Here is a 21,393-nt window from a genome sequence, read left to right on the forward strand (position 1 = left end):
GTTTTTCACATGAGTGGCTTTATTTATTACAACAGATAATACCGATAGACTTTAGTGCAGTACAAAGTCACCTTCAATAAATACTGTTCGTCAGACACTTAAAAGTTTGTACACGAAAGAAGCAGGTGAGTCAGACTAGACCTTAGTGGGCAGGGGTACCATACATTAAGTTCTTTATTTTTTTGTTTCACTGTGGCCAGTCATTAATCTGAAGATTTAATCTATCGTTTTATTGGGATTATACCTTAGTCTTTACGCAAGTGCTATGTAAACAAGTTGCTGAATGTTTTGCAGCTCATGGAATTGTACAAAACTTTGTATATGTACACCCTGTGTCCCTCACAGATGGTGGAGCGACAGCTCTTCCACCAGGGCCTGGGTCTGAGGGACGATGTGACAGCTGGATGGACTGTTGTCAATACACGTAGCAACAGCAGCTCAATGGAGTCTGCGCTCAGGGACCCAGTATCCAGTTGCTGCCACTGAGGACGCGGAGGGGCAGGCCAGGAAAGCCTGGCTGGACGTCACAGTGTGGCGTGGAGTCCTGTCCTTAGAACAGAACGTCGCCAATCCCTGGCGTGTCCCTCCGGAGCCCACTGCTTAAATTGGCATCACTTTCTCATCTCCTTAAGTTGTGTTTTAGGAGCTTCTAGCACCTGACTTTTCCCCGCCTCCTTCCATCACGGCTCCTTGGCAGGCCGATGTGTCGCAGATGCCGGGGGTCCCCTGAGCACCAACAGCCCCAGGAAGGCCAGGGTCGCCGGGGAGGCCGGGCTCGCCGTGGGCCCCGTCTTGGCCGTCCTTGCCAACGCCAGGCACACCCTGCGGTCCTGGAGACAGAACAGGAAGGTGAGTGCAGAAGCCATAGGACAGCATCGTGGGACTCCACATGGGACACGGCAGGGCTGGCCTTGCTGGGGATAGCTCTTGACAAAGCACTTATATTTGGCATTAAAAATGTAAATGTTCAGCATACGTTTGGGTCAACTAAGAGAAAATTCTGTTAGAATTAAACCGAAATAGACACCGGATGGCTTTAGTTACATAGAATTTAACCGAATCCACTTAACTAAAATAGGATGGCGTGTTTATTGATGAAACGTTCACATATTAAAGTGGTTATTAAAACAATTCCTAACCTTGCCTCTAAGATGCTTTGCCAAGAGAAAGGAAGCGCTCCTTTAGAAGTGAGACGTGTTCGTACCCCAACACTGCCCCGTATAAAGTCATGAAGGTTTGGAATTTGGGGAAAGATGCCGAGGGAGAAAAGCTGCTAATGACAATACGCTCGTACCTCGCAGCCCCTGGTCTCCGTCGGGCCCATCCAGGCCCACGCCAGTCGAGCCTTTGTCTCCTCGGTCCCCCTGGTTTCCTGTCAGAGGGATTTGATAGAAGTGCGTGTTTAGAATATGAAAAACTTGTGGTGCGGCGTCATGGCCACGTGGCGCGGGGAGCCCACTTTTCACTGAAGTGGGATGCGTTTGGACGAGGACACAGCACATGTGCAGGGCTCATGGGATCTGACAGAGAGCTGGCCGTGTGACCCACCGGTCAGCAGCCACTTTTGTTGGTGTTTTAGTTTTGTTCAGACACACGTCTGCCTGTTAAACGGCTGAGTTTAGTTTGTGTTCCTGTTTTGCACGTGGTTTTAGGCCTATGAGTTATCTAAAGGTGCTTTGAAGTGCTCCTGTAATTGTGTTCCTGTCTTCCGCCTGCCGCTGGTTTGGTCTCTGTAGCCCGTGTCACTCCGAGGTGTGTGTGTCCTGTGGGTCAGCTTGTGCTTTGTGTGACATTGGACGCATACAAGTTATTCTGGAATTAGGTTCCCTAAATGGAACCGTTTGTCGAGACGGTGGCACTCGTCAGCAGACAGTGTGTGAGGCAGTCCGTCTGCCCGTCATGTTGACAGGACCAACACCCGCATTCTCGGTGGGTGTTTGTCAGCCTATCTGTCGGTCCTGTCACCTCCATAGCTGACCAGCACCCTGGGGAGCGGCACAAGGCCCTGTGGCGGTCAGTGCTGGCCCGTCACTACACACGGGCCACTGGCAGGACATCCTTCTGTGGGCATGTTGGATCCGATGCGCTATCCCTGGCCTGTTGTGTCCCCAGGGGACAGTGGCTTCTGCCTGAGGACCTACAGTGCACATTCTCAGTTAATCCCCATCCTGCTTTCCCAAGGGACTGGGCGCTAGGAGGTGAGGCCATCCACCAGCCTCCCGGCAGAGAGGCCATCCGTCCTCAGGCAGGAGGCCACAGGACACAGGCCCCAGAGAGCAGCCGGTGACCCACGCGTCTGTGTGGTGGCCTTCCGCTCAGCATTGTCGTGCTGAGAGAACCAGGAAAGGCGACTAATGCTATTTTTGAATCTTATTTTCAAAATTCTTAAAGGCATTCAGATCCCTGTGTGAAGAAAGCCCTGTTTGGTCTTTTTTGAAGACAGTACCTCATGTGCACTGAGCTAGCACAGACGCCCCAGACTAAGTCTCCCCCAAAACACGGAGCTGTTGGGTGCTTAATCCGGGGCCCATTGTCCTGTTGGGGATGAGATGAACCTGACACGTTTGCCCTCTAGTGTTGAGATTGTTCGACAGAATTCTGAGTATCTTAAAAAAAGAAGTGAAATGGGACCACTGCGGACAAATACTTCCATCGGCTAAAGTATTTAAATTTAACCTCACGGACGGAGAAAGACAGAATTCAGTTTCCCTTGGAAACATTTTCCGTAAACTGTCTTTCAGAAACAAAATCATTTGGTCCGCAAACGAACGAATTGGAATCGTGAGCTTCAAATCCTTGATTTGGGGCCACAAGGCGACCTGACTGGAGGCAGGCCACCCGAGGTGGTGGACTGTGAGATTTCTGGAAAACGTCATGGTACCTGCAGGTGGATCAAGGAGCTCACTGTGCTGGGCTCCGAAAGAGCCCCAAGCGCACGGAGCCCCGCTGGCCTCTTCCCGAGGCCGCTTCTGGCGGTAGCTCCACCTTTCACCGCACCGTGCAGCCGTGTGGACCAAGAGGAAGGGGGCGGGTGGGGTGTCTGCTACGGATCTTCACGAGGCCAGTCAAGGCCAGCGCGCCCACTGGCTCACGTCCGGGTGACTTTGGGTCCTACTTTTCCCTCAGTTCCCTTCCCTCCCTTGCCCCCACAGTGGGGACATCTCTACGTATAGGGGAGCAGGCTTCATGACGGGAATGCCTGGGGGCTCCATCACGTGGCCGAGAGGCTGTGGTGGGGCCGGCTACACTCACCTCTGGGTCCGGGATCTCCCAGCTCTCCAGTGGGACCACGGTATCCAGGGGGCCCTCGAGCACCGGGGTGACCAGTGGAGCCTGGGGGCCCCGGGGGACCCGGGGGGCCAGCTGGTCCGGGCCGACCAATGGATCCCGGTGTTAAAGGCTTCCTCAGGTGAGCAGCTAACTGTGCAATTTGTTCTTTTGGGAAACAAAGATGCCAGCAGTCACTCAAAGAGGATTATCAAAGGATTTCATGTGAAGCATCAAGTATATACTGCATTTCAGAGGAAGTTTTGTTTATCGACTGAGGCTGGCTTGAACCGCCCTGGGCTACGTGGTAAATGTGGTCAGATTCCCTCCACCGCCAACAAGTGAAACCTCGTGTGCACTGAACTAGCACAGAAAGGGGACTCGTGTTTTGGGGTCTCCTTAAAAACCCCGGGAATCGGTATGACCACAAGATGTCCACTTGGCCTACCAAAGCCGAAAGGGCCCAATTCTTTGCCCCTTGTCACTGTTTCACTCAGCGGATACTTGGAACACGGCCCGTGTGCCAGGCACTGTTAGACCCTGTGGAGGGGTCTCTTCCAGCTCAGACACCGACCCCCAGGGACCACAGGTACAGGCCCTGCGGGAAGCGAGCACTTACCACTGACCATCCCCCCACACAGCTCTCTGATGTGCTGCTCAGTGGCTTCTTTCCCCTGAAATTGACCCCAGAAGTCGGTCAGCATGCTTGGGGTCACCCTGGCACCCCCCCGTCACACTGGCGCGCACTGGCCCGCAGCAGGGCAGGGGGTACATACCGGGATCCCGGGTTTCCCTGTGATGCCAGGCATGCCTTGTATACCCTGCAAGCCCACGGGCCCAGGAGGGCCTGGGACGCCCTCCACGCCGCTGGTGCCGTTGGGACCCTGGATGCCTTTCGGGCCCAGCTCCCCTCGACTGCCAGACTGCAGGGAGACAGCAGGATGAGGGTGGATGGGAGGCCAGCCATGTCCTGCAGCTGCCACCCCATGCGGCTGCCTCACGGCTGGCAACGGCGTGAGCGCTTAGGATCTGCAGGCTGGCCTGGTGGCCCAGCGATGGCCCCAGATACCAGCGGGCTCCTTCAGAGATGGTCATTGGACCTCTGCCTGCCACTCACCTCTCCTTTGGGTCCAACGGGGCCACTGGGACCCTGCAAAAGAGAAGTGCATTTTCATGACACGTGTTGTTAGGTGGGTGGGAAATAGTTGCTATGGAACCAACCTTGCACATTATTAGTTGGAGATGAAATAAAAAGTCAGGTCATGCACGAAACCGCTATTGACTATGACAAAGTGTCACTGTCATTCTTCTAGGTACAGTTTTTATATCACTGAGCCTGTTATATCTCCTGATGTTTTTGAACTTATTTTCCCTAAAGGTTTTTTAGTAGCTGTGTGGTACTTTTTTGCATAGGTGCTTATTCGTTTCCACTGTTTTTATTGTCACCCATACTGTTCAGGGCTCTGTGCCTCAGGCTCCCCTTCTCCAGCTGTGTCCTCAGGGACATGGTTCTAACCAGACAGTGGATGGGCCAGGATCGACTCGTCTGTGTGGCTGTCTGGGTGACAGCCTGGACACGCGCTCTGCTCAGGCCCAAGAGCCGACTGCCCCGTCGACGCCGCAGTGAGGCTCCGGGAGGGAGCTTTTCAGCTCACACAGCCTGACCTCAGTGGAAGGTCCCAGCTGGAAGCCACGGCCCAGCTGTGGGGTTAACAGGCGCTGGGTTCCCAGGGTCCTCTTTGTCAAGGTTGTATGGGAATTCGCCACAATAAACACACGTGCGCGCGCGCACACACACACACACACACACACACACACACACACACACACACCCGGAATTATCCGGGCTGGAGACATAAAAAGTTTGCCTCGGCTACAAGGTCTGCCAGAGCCTAGCATGCCTGTGGCCGAGACACTTCCATCTGCCCCAGACATGAAGAAAGGCTGACAGAACTGGCCACTCGGGAGCCAGGAAGACCCTCCCCCCAAACTGCACGATTGCTCCAGTTCAGTTGCCTCCAAGAGAAACGTGAATCTGTCCAACTCAGTCAAGGGTTTTGTTTTAGACTTAACCTGCGTCTTAGGTCTGCGGAAGTGGTTTTCCTTGAGTTAAAACTTAGCTGTGACTAATTCACGCCAAAGGCCACAGATGGAGTGACTTTGCAGGAGAAGAAGACAGGACCCCACAGCCAGGCCTGCGTCCACTCCCCCCACAGGACAGCGCAGACCCCGCCCTTCCACCTAAGGGTGCTGACCTTCTCCACAGGTGGGTCCCCACGCTGGCCAATCCGTTCCCCATTGTCAATGACAGTGAGGGCGACATACACTTACCAGTTCACCTTTATCCCCAGGAAGGCCATCGGAACCCGCGATACCCTGAAAACAAAACACCCCAGAGTTAGAAGACCTGTTCATGCCTAAGGCTGCTCCCAAACCTCGGGGGAGCTGGGACCCGAGAGCCAGGCCCCGGCCATCAGTAGTGGTGACATGATGAGGCTTTTCTTCCGAGCAGGCCCTCAGGTGGGTTTATATCGTCCTGGTTCCTCAACCAACGTAAAAGGCCTGTGCTGCCTAGAGGTCAGAGGCAGAGTCCCAGGGACACAGGCCCCACCCACCCCAGCCTCCAGAGAGAAAAGTGAGACTCTGCCCCTTCCCATGGTCACTGTCCCAAAAACGTCAGCAGGGAGCACGCCCTCCCTTGGGAGGGTCCCACAGGAGCTGCCCAGGCCAGAGGTAGCTACTGTTCCCCAGGAGCCAGTGGTGATGACATGCGGCTGGCCGCCCTGTCCCAAGTCCTGGCTGTGGGGCTGAGTGACCAGAGCTGTTGTCACCGCTGGGAGGGAGGGAAGGAGGGAGGGAGTGATGAGAGATGAGAAATGAGGTGACAGCCCAGCAAGCGGGGCAGCCCCACACTTGGCCCAGGGACCAGCCCACTCACCGGCTCTCCCTTAGGCCCTGTGGCTCCTCCCGGGCCCTGCGCGGAGAGAAGGGTCAGCATTAGAAGGGTTTCTAGTACCCCGAAGCTGCATGCTCCCCCCAGACACAGCTCCCAACCCCTCAGTGCGTGTCCCATGGCACCGCCCACATCACCAGGCTGTTTAACAGGCGTCTCTAAATTTGCTCTTGTTTCTAATACCAGGAACTGGGGAGACCTTCACACATTCAATCCTAGGACAATCCCACAGGTGGGGCTGCTGAATCAAGGAGCCAGAAGCTCCTGTTTGTCATCATCCCACAGATGTGAGATTAGGGACCTGTCGGGGAGTTGTTGGGCTCACCCCTAAGACATTAAAATACAAATGTCGTTTGCTCCAGTAGCAGCATGCGTGAGAACCTGCCAAAAGGGCACACAGTGTGACACTGCCTTTGACTGGAACTATAGGCGAGGGCACGGGAAGTTCAGTGACCACCCCGTCACCCCAGGAACAATGGCCTCTCTCTCCATCCTCTCAGAGACCCTGGCGTTTGTTGGCATGTCCTGACCGACCCCTCAATTTCCCGCCTGAAGACCAATGAAGGGCCCACTGTCCTGCCACAGGCCAGTGTCTTCCATGGTCACCTCCCTGGGCCAGGAAGAAGGGGCGTCTGGAATGCCCGCTCCCGGGCCGCCCCGCCTGTCTGTGGCCTTGGCAGGACCACCCATCATGTGTGCACATCTGAAAAGGGTCTCTGTCACTGCCTGGCAGGGCATGGCGGGGCGGGCACAGGCAGCCAAGGAAAGCTCTCAACGTCCCCAAAGACCTGGTGTGGCACGGCCGGAGGCCCCTGGGCACCTGGTCACCTGCTAACCATCACCCAGCCTGGGGTCCTCTGCGCCCTGACTGTCACAGGATGACAGGGACCCCCACAGCGAACCTACCAGCTCTCACAAGACCACTAGGAAAGTCTCGAAAAGTTAGACACCGTGATAGTTACAGAAGTTGAGAGCGATGGTATCTACCCTTATTTTAAAGCAACGTGACCCTATGCCCAGAAACCCAACAGCTAAAGCCGCTGCCTCTCTCCTCGGCCCACGGGCCCCAGCAGAGCCTGGAGCCCAGCAGCTGGGCACCAACTCTTTGGGGCCTCTGTCTGTGTGTCCCATGGGGCTGCAGACGGGCGGGCGCAGGGGCAGGAACCTGCTGGGACAGCCACTTACCCGGTCGCCCATGACGCCTCGGAGACCTTGGGGGCCTGGCAGGCCAGGTTCCCCTATGCTGCCTTTCCGGCCCTGCAGACAGGAGCAGTTGGTCAGTGCTCACCACGGAGCACAGCAGGGACCCCTACCCCACCGGGCTCACTGGGTGCAAACCCACCTGGAAGCCTCGGACGCCAGGGGCCCCGGGAGGGCCTTGCGGGCCCAAAGCCCCCTGAAAGTCAGAAGGAAAGTTTGAGTCCAGCTCTGCCAACCCCAGGGGCAGGTGGACACAGGAGCTGGCCCAGACGGAGGTGGGAAGGTGTCCTAGGGGGTAGTGGGGTGGTCCCAAAGGTCAGGTCAGGCACACCCTGAGACCTCATGCATCGGCCAGACTAGGTGGCAGGAACCAATGACCAGAGCCTCTAGGCACTGTGGCTGGCTTTGTCATTATCTCCAGTGGGGACCCTGGGCTTGGGGAGCTTCCATAGTGCCTCCCGGGACCCAGGGCTGGGCCGCTCCCTCCGCCAGGGGCTGTGGCTTTGTTCCCTGAGCACAAACATCTCCAGGGCAGGACAGCTCAGGCCCGGCTCTCACCACCTCCTGGCTTTCATGGGCTCAGCCCACTGCTGCGTCCAAAACACCACCCCAGCCCACACAGAAACTGGGTCATGTGGTGGTGGCGCCAGGCCAGTACCCACCCCACATGTGTCCCCCACTCACCGCTGAGCCCCTCTGGCCAGCCTCACCACGCTCCCCGGGCATGCCAACATCTCCCTACACACAGGGTAAGGGAGAGAGGGAGGGTGTCGGCAGGTTCTGTGCACTCGGGTAGTGGGGGTAAGGGCTGTGGGTACTTACAGGGACACCCGGCTCTCCTGAGGGGCCAGCTTCGCCCAGCTCTCCAGCTCTGCCCTGCACAGAAGGGAGAGCCCTGAGTGCCCGCCCATCTAGGACCTGGCGCTGGCCTCCCCTTCCCCATGGGAAAGAAGCCACCTACCAGTTCTCCCTTCTCGCCCTTGGTCCCTGCTCGTCCTGGGAGACCCTGCAGGACAGAGGTCAGGGGTCAGAGCACGTGAAAGGGCCAGGGGCTCCGACAGCTTCCCGGCCTCGATGCACAGGGCCCCACTCATGGACCCCAGGAGACGACCCTGCCCTGGCTCAGTCCCTGGGACCACCGCGGGATGCCCCATGCACTCACCGGTGGCCCATTGGGTCCCTTCTCTCCTGGGGCACCATTGCGACCAGCCTCTCCCTGCAGAAGATTCAGGGTGATAGGGTTTGAGGCCCGGGAGGCTGAACTCCCCACGGACCCCCTCCCCTGCAGGCTACCAGCTGTGCACAAACCTTCTCGCCATCGAATCCTGGCACACCGTCCATGCCGTCCTTGCCCGGCATGCCCTGGGGACAGGGGGCTGTGTGAGGCTGAGAGGGCAACGTGCCCCCACTCCCCTTTCTTCCCAGTCCTGTCACCCTCTAGGCCACCCGATCTGAGCAGCTCCCTTCCCCATCCTCCCTCACTGCTCGGTGCCTCCAGAGTCAGCAGAGGCTGAACTGGTCTCACAGCTCAGTAGCCACAGGGTAACCTGTGATGCCCTCGGACCACGCAGGTGAGATGTGGGCAGGTGAGGGGGCGCAGGCAGGTGAGGGGGCGCAGGCAGGTGAGGGCGCATGGGCACAGGGCAAGGGGTGTGAGGATTGCCCTGTGGGACCACACATGGCCCCCACCTCTGCCCGACTGCTCCCCATGAGAGTTCTGTTTTACAGGAGTGGAAGCTGCTTGGGAACCAGGATTTGGGCACAGGCTCATCTAACCCCACACTCAAAGCTAATTTGGAACTGAGGACACTGCTGAGTCCTGGGGGGGGGGGGGGAGGACAGCAGAGCCTCCCCTGTTCCCTGCCCTCAGCCCTGCCTCCCCACTCCCAGGGGACACCAGCACCCGTCCTCTAGGACCAAGGTGGGAGGGGTCAGAGGGTCGGGGCTGAGCCTGGCACAGCAGGGACAAGGCACGGGGCAGGTGCCCCACATCTGTGCCCACCAGTCCTGCCCTCCCCATGGCTCTCATGCCCCCAGAATACAGGAGAGCTCAACCAAAGACCCCCAACCTTGCACGGTCGGTTGTGAGGGCCACAAAAGTTGTGGGCCCGTGAAAGTGCAAATGCAGGGGCTGCAGAGGTTACATGAGTGAGGACCACCAGCTTTGAATCCCGGGACCCTGGGAGGAGAGCAACTCTCCAGGGGGACGCAAGCCACAGTGGGTCGGCCACCCCAGCAGCTGCCACCCCAGAATCTGCCCAAGAGACTCACCGGCTCTCCATCCGGCCCAGCCACTCCGGGGACTCCTTTGGGACCAGGTTTGCCCTAAAAGAGACACAAGCCACTGTAGCTGTGATGGTGAGGAATGTTCCAGACTTCACTAGCCCGGGCAGGCTCAGGCCAGGGGCCTCAGCACTCCATGTCCACCCTTCTGGACACCAGATGTTGTGCTCAGACGGGGTGACAGCTGCGTTGGCCAATCCCAACTGCCGGGGACCTTATCTTTGGATCCTGTGGACACCGCAGGGCTGCAAGGTCACCGCGTGGGCCTCTGGCCACTGGGCTCAGTTCAGGGGAAGGACTGGTTGGTTTGGAGGCGTCCACAGGCAAATGCCAGGTTGACGACAGTCACTGCAGTTGCTTAGTCACCTCTCGGCTTTACTTGTGTTCGCTTGCTTAACCGGAGTCATTGTCTCTGTTATTCCGTGCACAGTTGGGCGACCTTGGACCAAGGTCAGGCACTACCGCCCAGGGCCTCTCAACAGACAAGTGTGCATCAGTGGCCAGAATTTGCACCCAGGAGTCTGGTCCTATGGCCCCTGCCCAGCTGCTCCAGAGGGGAGCTTGTCAGATGACAAAGAGCCACTGGGGAAATGGGGGCGGAGGGCCCCCACTCAGGCTGGGAGAACTGCCTGAGGCCAGGAACGTGCGACGGGCCCTCCTGGCCAGGTCCCACACGTGTCCAGTGGCTCACCCCCGCCCACCCGCAGGAAAGGGCAGCCACTCCACGTCCCCCCGCATGTGCAGCCACTGCAGTAGTCGGGACCGTGTGTCTTCCCAGCCCCGTCGAGCAGGTTCTTCCGAGGAAGGACCTACAGGAGCAAGGTTCTCTCACTTACAAGGTCACCCTTGGGGCCACGGAATCCCTCTGGGCCCCTCTCGCCTCTGTCACCCTGAAATGACAAGAGGGGACATGGACAGAGTTAACGACTTAAGAAGGTGGGAGAGCCAGACAGGTGTGACTGGCCGGGGTCAGCCCCAGAAGTGGTCAGAGGTGGCAGGGCTGATGCTGCTGAGGGCGGCAGGAGCCAGAGGGACGCTAATCACACCTCACTTCATGTCCAGAAAGAGAAAGAACACAAATCTCCCATGAAGGACAGACAGACGCCTTTGGTAAACTCACCCTCTAGGTTTTCCCACAGGTACCTGCCCAGGTGTGCCCACAGGTACCTGCCCAGGTGTGCCCACAGGTTCCTGCCCAGATGTGCCCACAGGTACCTGCCCAGGTGTGCCCACAGGTACCTGCCCAGGTGTGCCCACTGGTTCCTGCCCAGGTGTGCCCACAGGTTCCTGCCCAGGTGTGCCCACAGGTACCTGCCCAGGTGTGCCCACAGGTTCCTGCCCAGATGTGCCCACAGGTACCTGTGCCCAGGTGTGCCCACTGGTTCCTGCCCAGATGTGCCCACTGGTTCCTGCCCAGGTGTGCCCACAGGTACCTGCCCAGGTGTGCCTATGGGATGGCTCAGCGCACCCAGTAGGGCTGGGGGAGGTATCTGAGTGAGGATGAGGGAAGGGAACAGAAAGCCTGGGCCAGCGAGGGCCGCCCTCCACCCCCAGACTCACACGTACCGCTTTCCCAGGGGGTCCTGGAACACCAGGGGGCCCTCGGAACCCGATGGGACCCTGTGGAGGAGAGGGGTGCATCTGGGGCTCTCTTCTGAAGCCTGGTCAGTATCCCCAGAGAACGCTGTACCATCTGGAGAGGCCCAGAGCACCCCCACCAAAGCGCCCGCAGCAGACCCTTCCCAGTGGTCCCCAAGCCCCCCTCCCACATTTGCCAAGGCCTCCCCTCCCCTCCCCATTCTTGGCCCTGAGCACAGAAGCTTCCAGAGCCCCCAGCTAAGGGATGTACGAGGGAAGGGAGGCCCAGAGACAGCTTTGCCAAGTCACACGGCCCATCGAGGGCTGCTGTGAGGACCAGTGCTCACAGGGCCCCTCTGACGTCCGAAGGTGACCCCTAGCCATCTGGACTGACCCAGGGCAGGTCACAGCCCCCCAAGCTGTGGCGGGTAGGGGCGGGCAGACTTACCCGGTCCCCTGGGGGCCCAAGCGGCCCTGGTAGTCCTCGGAGCCCCCGAGGGCCCTGTGGGGAGAGAGCTGGAGATGCAGGGTCTGGGCTCACAGCACCCAGGCCTGCACACCCCTGGGAGCCACTGAGGGGCCCTGAGGGGCCCGGTTCTTCCCTGAAGCCCTCCATCTCACTCAGACCCTGGAGGGGGCAGGGCCAGTCCCCTGGGATCAATAGCCTGGCAGAGGCAGGACCCGGCTGGGTTTCCGCTGTGGGTGTTGTGGAGCACCCCCTGCATCCCCGAGCCATCCAAGGGGCCCCCATCCTGCATCTTCACCCCTGTGCAGCCCCTCCCCCCACCTACCTGCAGCCCCACGGTGCCTGGGATGCCAGCAGACCCGGGGGGGCCGGGCTCACCCTGCAACGGACACAGAGAAAATGGTCGTGAGCAGGGTCGGCCCCGAGCTCTGCCAGCACCTTTCCATGCCCACCAGCCCCCTGCCCCCACTTCACAGCCGAATCTCCAAGGCCAAGGGGGCACTGGTCCTCCAGCCATTCCCCATGCTTCCTCCTGGAGGATGGGGTCCTCTGCCACCCACATGGCAGTCTGGCCACTCTCACCCTGTCGTAGGGCACCCGGCCTCACCCCCAGCCTGTGGTGAGGACGTAAGACACACTCCACGGGTAGTGGCTATGGGGGGAAGGCGGCAGGACTCCTGGGGGACACTTCGAGCTGAAGCCAACCTCTGGTCATCAGGGGGGCCCACCCGAGCTGGTTGGGGTGGGGGTTTGCCCAGAGATCAGGAGTCTCTGACCAGCCAAGCCGCTGGGGAGGTGGCACAGCAGCCACTCAGTAGGGGTATGTCACCATACAGCCAGCACCTGCTCACTCACTGCCACTGGCCGGAGTCCTAGCCACACCCCAGTGCCCTCCCCGCAGCTTCCACCGCCTGAGCTGGCAGCCCCGCCAGCCCCGCCAGCCCCGCCAGCCCCGCCAGCCCCGCCAGCCCCGCCAGCCCCGCCAGCCCCGCCAGCCCCGCCGGCCCCGCTGGCACCCACAGTACCTTCTCCCCATCTTTGCCAACTTCTCCTTGATCCCCTTTGTAGCCGCTGGGTCCCTGAAAGCCAGTGGTGGGTGACGAGTCACAGCCTGATCCCCCAAGCAACCCTGAACGGGGGCCCCAAAGCCCTCCAGCCACGTGGGGAGACAGGCTCAGTGGGAGGGGAATGGCTGGGCCGAAGGGGTTGGGAGCCTGAAGCCAGCTCTCCCAGCGGCCACACCAGCCTCCAGCAGATGAGCAAGCAGGGTTGAAGTGGGGAGGGGACAGAGCAAGAACCCCAGGTGGAGTAGGAGGCCAGACCCCTTTCTGGACCCCCATTGCTCCCTCCCATCTCAGCCCCCATGGGACCAGGCTGCCTCCTGCAGGGTGTGGAGGTGGGCTCAGGTTTGAGTCACCACCAGCCACCACTCACCTTGAACCCTGGCATTCCTGGGGGCCCAGGGGGACCTGGCGGGCAGATGGCTGGGCACTGTTGGAAAACAGAGTGGTCAGACCCCTCCCAGACAACAGAGGCCCTGAGATGGGCCATTCTGCACAGGTGAAAGGGACCTGGGGCCCACCGGGCCTCCCGGAGAGCCCAGACAGGGCCTCATTCAGTGCGGATTACAGGGTGTGGTGAGGCTGTGGGAGCCAGACGGCTGCCAGCCCCCCCCCCCCCCCCGGCTGCCCCCTCCCGCCGGCTCCAGTGTCTCAGCCTCAGTGCACAGCCGCTCAAGGCAGCTATTCAGCCAGCGTCTGCCAGCTTCACAAAGCGGCCTTCATCCAGCCCGGCTCCCCACAGTGAACTTCAGGCCGGGCTCTCAGTGCACAGACGTGCTTCAGGAAGAAACGTGTGTCCCTCAGGCACAGACTGGATGCTCCATATGGGGGGGTGGGGGTGGGGGCGAGGGCATGAGGATTCTAGATCATTCCATGGCTGATCGGGCACAGAGCCGGTGCCATCAGCCGCTCGCCTGCCCATCAGGGGCCTGGCCGTCGTCCCCGTTCTGGATGATCCCTAAACCCCCCTCTGGGACAGGCGTGGGTTGAGCAGAGTGGGCAGGAGCACCAGCGGGAGCCAGACCAGCAGCTCTTCTTTCAACAATGCGGCCCCTCTGTGGAGGGGAGGCCAGATGCCCAGACCAGCTGCACAGAGTAGAGAAACGGGTCCAGGTACCAAACCATGGCTTTCCTTTCCACATGAATGCAAAGCTCAAAGCGAGTCCCAGACTTTAGCCTGGAACCTTCTGCGATGGGGAATATTCTGTCTGCACTGCCCAGGACAGCCAACCCTGGCCACATGTGGCCGAGAGCACTTGAAGTGTGGCTGAGCCGAGGGGTGCTGGCCTGTTTAATTTGATTTTGCTTAATTTGGATTCCCACGGCTGCACGTGGCCAGTGCAGGCTGGGAGAGCACAGGGAAGCTGGGTCACAGCTGGTGGGCCTGCACTGAGCTTTCCTGCAGGGAGGGAGCCAGCGGCTCTCCAGACAGAACCCCAGGTGGTGGATCAGGCCAAGCTCCTCCCACCACGACAGGCACCCTCAGCCCCCTTCACGAATGGCAGCCGGTGCCCACCTGAAGGTCAGCAGCGCCTTCGGGGAGGACCCCTGGGTTACCCTAGAACACAGAGAAGGCTGACTGTGATACCACCCACCGGCCCTTCCCCTCCCGCCCCACACCCACCACTGGGAGACCCCCTGGGGACAGCAGCCCTTCACCCCCCACATGGTCTATGCTGGGTACTGCTGCTCCATCAGCAGGGCACGTGACAATGACAAAAAACCACCTGCCCTGGGGGTGGGGGTGGCCACCAGGCCTGAGCCCTGACTATCCGGGGGTCACTGCTTCAGCCCTGGACGCAGCTGGCTGTGTGTGGGGAGTGACTGGGAGCCCACGTGGGCATGGACCCCAGTGTGGGGGCTCACCCATCCTACAGCCCCCTGCCCAGTACTTACAGGGGGTCCAGGAGGTCCTGGGGGGCCAGGCAGGCCAGGGAGTCCAGAGGGTCCCTGGGGGGGTGGGTTCTGACTTAGATGGAGCAGAACCAGCCCCCAGCTGACGTGAGGTGACCAGCTACTTCCAGAGAGAAGCCTCACTCCATGGCATCCTGATGGGGACGCTCCCAGCTCCACCCACCTCCCCCAGCCTGGCCTCTGCTCATGGCCTCTGTGGTCATGAGGTTTGGTCTGGCTGTCCCTCTCCCTGGATGTCACCCAGGGCTTCCATCAAAGCCCACCAAGAAAGGAAAGGGGGAGGGGAAGAGGGGGCGGGGAGAGACTGGGAAGAGAGAAGGGGAAGCAGCTCCTGCAGTTGAATTCAGAGCTCCTGGCAGGCAGGGCGCCCGCTCCCCGCTGTGGGGGGAAAGTCTGGGGCAGCTACTCACCGGGGGGCCCCGGAGGCCGAATCCACCTGGGAGCCCACTCACTCCTGGCTCTCCCTGGGGGGTAAAGAAGTGAGAGATGGGCATCTGCACCCAAGGAGCTCCCCCAGACCCCTGGACCCCCATGCAGAGCCAGCTTGCCCTCTCCGAAGGGGCAGAGACTCCAGGTAGGGGGTCAGGTCTCTATCCTCCCCAGAAGCCCCGCCCCTAGCCCTGGTTGGGACCTAGCAGCCAGGCTGGCTCTGGGTGCGGTGGGAGCATGAGGGCTGTCGGTACTCACGGGGGGTCCAGGGAGGCCTTTGCCCTGCAAAGCCAAGCATGGGTTAGAGCCTGCTTGGGACAGGACGGGGATGCCCACCAGCCCTCCCCTTCCTTAGTTGCTCAGGTGGGTGTACAGAAGAGCACCCCAGGGTACGAGCGTCTGCTGCAGGAGAGCCACCCCAGAGAGACCCAGGTCCCAGGAGAGGCTGCACAGGACCAGTAGCCTCTTGGGGCTCCTGCAGGACCCCACCCTGGGCAGACGCTCTGGCACCTCAAACTTCCAGGCGAGATGGTACTCACCCCCAGCCCAGGTGGCCCCGCGGGTCCCAGACTTCCCTGCAGAAGGAAACTAGGTGTCGGGGGTGGGCTGGGCCGAGGTACCCACCTCTGTTTGCAAACCCGTTCTCCCCCCTCCCAGTCCATCCTCCGAGGAAGGGCCCACTGTACAGCAGCCCGAGGCCCGAGGAGTGGGGGGCGCCTCTGATACCCTAGTGGCCTGAAACCAGTCCTGTGCCAGCCAACACGGCAGGATTAGCCAGAGGCCACTGGAAATAGACTCGGAAAGAAGGGCTGTGCAGGCCGGATGGGCCACCAGGAAGGCGGGCACTACCTGAACCGCACAGAGGGCTCCAGCGACATCTGCCCAAAGTTCCCTGAAGAAAGCTGGGGCTCGTCTACTCCCGCCCTCCCCCACCCGGGGCACCAAGGACCTGCTGGCAGCAGCAGCCACTCCCTTATCTCCGAGTCCGAGCACTCCTACAGCTGTCCCCAAAGGCAGTGCTGTGTGCTTGTGTCCCCACGGCCTCTCCGCCCTCTGCACCCTAGGGAGGTGCTGGTCAGTCAGGAAGTGGGTTTCAGTGGACGATGGTCAGTCTCAGGGCACCATCTAGGTGACTGTGGGCCTCGTGAGTGGGCGCAGACAGAGGAGTGGTGGCTTCCCGGGGGAGGATGGGGGCATGTGGGACCTGTCACCCCCCAACCATACCAACATCCCCAAGATGGATGATGCCAGGACAACTCTGACCAGGGTGGGTGTGGGATGGGCAGGCACCACGGGGGATGGCCACGCGCTACTCTGTGCCCACCTGTCCTGCCCCCTCCACTCCCCTGCAGGGTGGAGCCCAACCATCCCAGTCATGGCAGCTGACCTCCGAGCTGCCAGCCCCGCAGTCCTGTGCATGGAGGGTGCACGGCCTGGCCACCCTGGCTCCGTCCTCGCCCCTGAACTGAAGTTGCTCCAAGTGCTACAGGCACTTACCCGTTCTCCAGGGGTGCCCTTGGGCCCAGGGGGTCCATCCCTGCCGGTCAGACCCTAGGGAGGGGGCAGAGGAGGGCTTGAGTGTCACATGGAAAGGAGCTGCCTCACCCCCCAACCCCGTGTGTAGCAGGAGAACAAGCCATGGGCCCTGGGCCCTTCCCTAACTAGACCGAGTCCCAAGAGGCCAACAAGACCCTTGGGCCTGGTACCTTCCTCTCCTTGCCCGTCCACTGCCCACCTGCTGTGTCCAGAGGCTCTGGGGGGAAGTGGGGGCCAGTGGGAAGCCAGCGCCTGGAGCTCGTGCTGGATCTGGTGAGCCCAGCAGGCAGGAGACTCTACTTCTCAGACCCCCTCCTCACCTCTTCAGCGATTCTGGGGCCAGGCCTTGAGCCCCTGAAGACTGAAGTACTGGCCTGCGGCTTGGAGGGTTCTGGGTAGTAGAACTTTGTTCCCAGACAAGCGAGAGCTGGTGGGACTTTCACCTGTTCAGTGGGCTGGCTCTGTCCTCTGCCGCCTGCCCTCCCGCCCACCTTGGCCAGACTAAGGACCCCGGCTCTGGGTTAAAGGCCAAGGGACCCCCACTGGGGACATCAGACTGGCTTTCCTGCTTGAGAAGGCCCAGCTGGAGAGCAGCTATTAACCCTGACTCCTGGTACTGGGAAAGAACCCCTCCAGGCCTGGAGGGGAGTGGGGGCTCACGGGATGGGGCAGGGAGGGGCCATGGGGAGGTGAGGGCACACTCACGTCCACGCCAGGCAGTCCCGGCAACCCGGCTTCTCCTGGTTTCCCTGGCTTTCCTGCAGCCCCTTTTGGCCCCTGTGGTGAGCAGAGGCATGAGGGAAGGGCCAGCTGGGAGTGCTGGCCTTCACCAAAAAGAAAAGTGTTTTCCAGGCAGGGGCACGGCCCAGCAATCCAAGATGGCCCCTCTCCACCGAGGCCCAGCCCGCCTGCAGTCCTGCAGACCCGCCCCAGCTGGGGTAGCGCACCTGCCCACCCTTCGCTCACCCCAGGAGGGCTGCCCTCTCCAGCTGCCCCCTTACTTAGTCATATCTGTAGGACATTCCCCTGGACACTTCAGCCAGCCCAGTAAGGGCCACAGCTCCTTCTGTGGGACCCTCAGTGAGCCCTGGGCTTGAGCAGCTCCGTGAGGTCTTATTTGTCAGACCCCTGACCAGCTACACTGCAGGGCTGTATTGCCTCCCAGCCCCCACCATCCATGCCTGCCTGGGCACTGGTCCAAAGAAAGCTTCAAAGCCAGAGCCTGGGCAGGGACACGAGAATCCCACACACTCCCTCCCACCCCCTTCCTGGCTTAGCCTCTGCTCTGAGCCCTTTGAGGCCTCCCCTTAGGTGACCCAGGCCCAGTGTGGTGGGAGGGGTGTCAATGCCCCCTCTGTTCTAGGCTCATCCTCCCCTTCAGATTGGAAAGAGCCACCCCTCCCCCACCACAGCCAGGTTACTCACCGGGGGCCCAGGCAGACCTGGAGGACCAGCTTCTCCCTGCAGAGGAGAACATATCCATATGTGACCAAGGTCCCCTGAAAACCCTGCCCTAGGACAGTAGAGCTGGGCCCCAGAGCCCCTCACCACTCGTCCACACCTAGAGGCACCTTCCCTCTAGGGCCAAGCAAAAAGGCAGGCACTGGGGAGAAGGGTGAGCTGGACAGACGGACTCAGCCACTGCATGGCCCACACAGTTTTGGGGACCACTTTGTGAGCTGGGGCAGGACCCCCAGAAATGCAGGGAATGTGTCATGAAGCCCTACCCCTTCAAAAAGTGGGCTACAGACAGCTGAGAGGCGTCCAGCCTCCACCTGGCCAGAGTGGGTAGCCCCCAGACACTAGAGGCCCAGGAAGGCAGCCCAGGGCTCACGCCCATGACAACTGGGCCTGAAATCCTTTATCTGAGGCTTCTAGGCCAGGTTTTAGGTGGAAGCATCCCAGAAGGAAGATTGGCTTGGCCTGGGAGCCCTGGCGCCAGGTGTGCCAGCCCAGTGGGAAGGGTGTGGGGAGGCTGGGCCCTGCAGGGGTCAGGGTTCAGGGGAAGGCTCAGGGTCATAGGGTTAGGCCGGGCCTTGCGGATTCAGAGGGAGGCTGAGGACTGACCAAGGGGGCTCCACCTGGGGATCGAATGGGTGAGGAGAGGCCCTGGAGGGGCCCCCGCCTTTCATGGTATGCCTGGATGGCGGGAGACTCACCACAGACGGCCCTGGGTGGGGGCAGGCTGCAGGATTTCAGCTGCCTTCCCATGTTACTGGCCTGGGGATGCCATCTCTGGGGCAGAGCAGGCCCCCAACCCCCTCCAAGGCTGGCTCCAACCCCCAGCAGCCCAACAACTCACCCAGAGGGTCAGGCCCTGCCCTGCACCCCCAGAATACAGGAGTACAGCCCCTCCAGGGACCCAAAAACACACACCTCAGAGCCCACATTTCCAGTCCAAAGACTGCCATGCAGCCCCACCATTTGCCATGGAGATGCAACCCGCAAGTGGCGTGCCCAATATAGGCAAGAGGATCATCTCTGTCCCATTTCACATCACATGAGGGGTGCTGGCTTATCACCCCAACTTCACCCAGCCCTGGGAAGTGAAACTTAGTTTTCGCTCCATAAAGCCTGGGGTTTTGGTGCAGGTGGGGCCCAAAATAGAGCCCCACAGAACACTCCCCTGCCCTTCCCGCACCCCAAACTTACATCAATGCCATCCTTGCCCGGCTTCCCAGGTGACCCTTGGGGGCCAGGGGGGCCTCGAGGTCCCACTTTCTGAAATGGAGAAATGTTATTAGGCAGCTGGGAACTTCCACCCCCTCCTGCATTGGGGGTCACCCTGGTTGGCCCTGGGGTCAGCCTGACAGAGAGACCCCTCTTCCCCGGTCTGAAGCAGCACAGGGGCGGGGGGGGGGGGGCTGTCACATGACCCTGGCCAGCTTCAGAGATCCCCAATATCCGCTGCTTCATTCCTTCAGCCAGGAGAGCTGTGCCCAGCTCCACAGGGAGCCTCAGGGAACAAAGGCGACATTGTGTGTCTCTGGTGGCCGCGGCAGCCCTGGCAGTGGCTGGACCAGGGCCTGGGGAGGACGAGGCGGCCTCCTGGGCTCATCAAGAAGTCCCGGTGTCCATGGGGGCTCAGTCCAGTGGCTGTGGCAAGGCTACGCCGGCTGTCCAAGTCCCAGGCTTGCTCATGGGCCCAGGGTGTGGGGTGTGGGGTCGTCCCCTGCTCCCCTGGCTGTGCTGCTCCTCGAGGTCAAACATCGGAGCCCTGAATCCTCCACCCCACCCCACCCCCAGGTCCTCCGTTTGCCGGTGGGAGCAGAGCTCGCCTGCGGCCGTGCTCACCTGAGCCTCAGTCACGGTCACGACCAGCAGCTGCCCGAGCAGGAGCAGGGCCAGGGTGGGGGCTCCAGCCATGGCTGCACTCTCACTCTGAGTGTCGCTGGTGGCGCGGGGCTGGGGCTCGGGGCTCGGCGGGCGGGGCGGGCGGTGGGCAGGTTGCCAGTTCCCGCCCCGCCGCTGGCTGCGGACAAGCCCCCCATTCAGCAGGGGCCCACCTGGGCAGGCGGGGGCTTCCGCATCACCGCCTGTCCCTGCCCAGCCAGCCAGGGGCAAAAAAGCAGCACAGTGGCAATTTTGGCCAGCCTCTGAGTTAAAATTATCCTGGACCAGTGAGTTACACACATACACCTTTTAGCAGAAAAGAAAGACACGCTTTCCTCCCCTTGCTCCTCACCCTGGGTGTGGCATCCACACTGAAGGGTTCCCCTGGGGAGAGGGCAGTCCTCCTCTGAGACCCGAGGTGCAGAGGCCACCTCCCCCTCCCCAGGCCAAGTGGGAACCAGGAAGACCCCCAAGAGGGTGAATGCCCTGTACCAGGGGCCAGAGGGGCCCACACAGCCCTGGTTCCTGCTATGGGGCCCCGTGAGCACCTCCCACCCCCAGGGCCCTTACCCCAAACTTTAACTATCCTGAGTGGTCTGTCTCCAGCATCCAGGACTGGCAAAGGCCGGCCTCACCCACACTCCCCTCCCCACCCCAGAGGGCCAAGGGATGGCCCTGGCAGAGAGGGTCCTGGGGCCTGAGTGCAACTGTGACAGACGAACAGGAGCTGTCAGGCTTGTGTCAGCCGTTCCCGATTATCACTGGCCTGGGGCACCTCAAGGTCTCCGGATTTGGGAGACTGCGTCACCTGGGAGGGCAGGGAGTGCAGGGCTGAGGCAGCACCTGGGGCCTCTCAAACCCCGGGGCCACACCCAGGGAGCTGAACCCTTAGGGGTCCCAGTGCGCGGGTGCAGGCTCCATTTCCGCAGGTTGGGGGGGGGGCTCAGGGCTTCTGAGATGGCGCGGGTTCTCACGGGAGGGGTGGAAGCGCCGGGGAGGAGTGGGGAGGAGCCACAAGAAGCACCGGCCCCCTTAAGAGACTCGCTTCACTATTGGTCAGATCAAGGCTGCTCCTACAGGCCCGGCCACACCTCAAGTGGGAGGGGGCCATGAATTAAATCCGGAAGGGCCAAGAGAAGCTGGAAGCTCCTGCCCTCCAGCAGTCTGAGCAATCCTAGGACGTCCACAGAGACAGCAGGGGCACTGGGGCAGCCACTGTGGGGACAGAGCCCCACAGAGCAGTTTCCAGGCTCTAGGCCTCATATGGAGGGGTGCTGGCTCGGGTGGTAGATGGCCGTCAGCTGTGGCTGGTTGGCCGTCAGCTGTAACCATTGAGCCATTGGCCACTAATATAACTGCTGCGGCTACGGAGG

The 21,393-nt window shown here is 60.9% G+C and overlaps 1 protein-coding gene across 2 annotated transcripts; it reads right to left on the reverse strand.

The window, feature by feature from the left end:
* Position 1: 1 nt before the first annotated feature.
* On the reverse strand, positions 2 to 20,986 carry COL9A3 (collagen type IX alpha 3 chain). 2 transcript variants are annotated; one of them, XM_074318118.2, is made up of 33 exons: positions 20,829 to 20,986; positions 19,982 to 20,159; positions 19,340 to 19,408; positions 18,113 to 18,148; positions 17,393 to 17,464; positions 16,649 to 16,702; positions 15,691 to 15,726; positions 15,410 to 15,433; positions 15,133 to 15,186; positions 14,705 to 14,758; positions 14,325 to 14,366; positions 13,182 to 13,238; positions 12,773 to 12,826; positions 12,073 to 12,126; positions 11,730 to 11,783; positions 11,270 to 11,323; positions 10,540 to 10,593; positions 9,692 to 9,745; positions 8,729 to 8,782; positions 8,583 to 8,636; positions 8,382 to 8,426; positions 8,243 to 8,296; positions 8,105 to 8,158; positions 7,563 to 7,616; positions 7,406 to 7,477; positions 6,206 to 6,241; positions 5,599 to 5,643; positions 4,385 to 4,417; positions 4,044 to 4,190; positions 3,887 to 3,941; positions 3,253 to 3,435; positions 1,295 to 1,372; positions 2 to 830 (listed from the first exon to the last, which is right to left on the reverse strand). In XM_074318118.2, exons 2-33 carry the CDS (start codon positions 20,051 to 20,053, stop codon positions 640 to 642), a joined length of 2,049 nt encoding a protein of 682 aa, XP_074174219.1. In that variant the 5' UTR covers positions 20,054 to 20,159; positions 20,829 to 20,986; the 3' UTR covers positions 2 to 639. The 2 variants fall into 2 exon arrangements, with proteins under 2 accessions (XP_074174219.1, XP_074174220.1); XM_074318119.2 differs by having other exon boundaries at positions 20,591 to 20,982.
* Positions 20,987 to 21,393: the final 407 nt, after the last annotated feature.

Source organism: Rhinolophus sinicus, chromosome 13, assembly GCF_057876585.1.
Source record: "Rhinolophus sinicus isolate RSI-liver-muscle chromosome 13, RSI-T2T, whole genome shotgun sequence".
NCBI classification, from domain to species: Eukaryota; Metazoa; Chordata; class Mammalia; order Chiroptera; family Rhinolophidae; genus Rhinolophus; species Rhinolophus sinicus.

Coding starts and splice junctions, on each gene's coding strand:
- COL9A3 (XM_074318118.2), bottom strand. CDS start 20,053: ATGGCTGGAGCCCCCACCCTGGCCCTGCTCCTGCTCGGGCAGCTGCTG. Junction 8,783..9,691: donor CTGGGCCGGATGGAGAGCCG/GTGAGTCTCTTG, acceptor CCCTGTCCCCAG/GGCATGCCGGGCAAGGACGG. Junction 831..1,294: donor CGGAGACCAGGGGCTGCGAG/GTACGAGCGTAT, acceptor TTCTGTCTCCAG/GACCGCAGGGTGTGCCTGGC.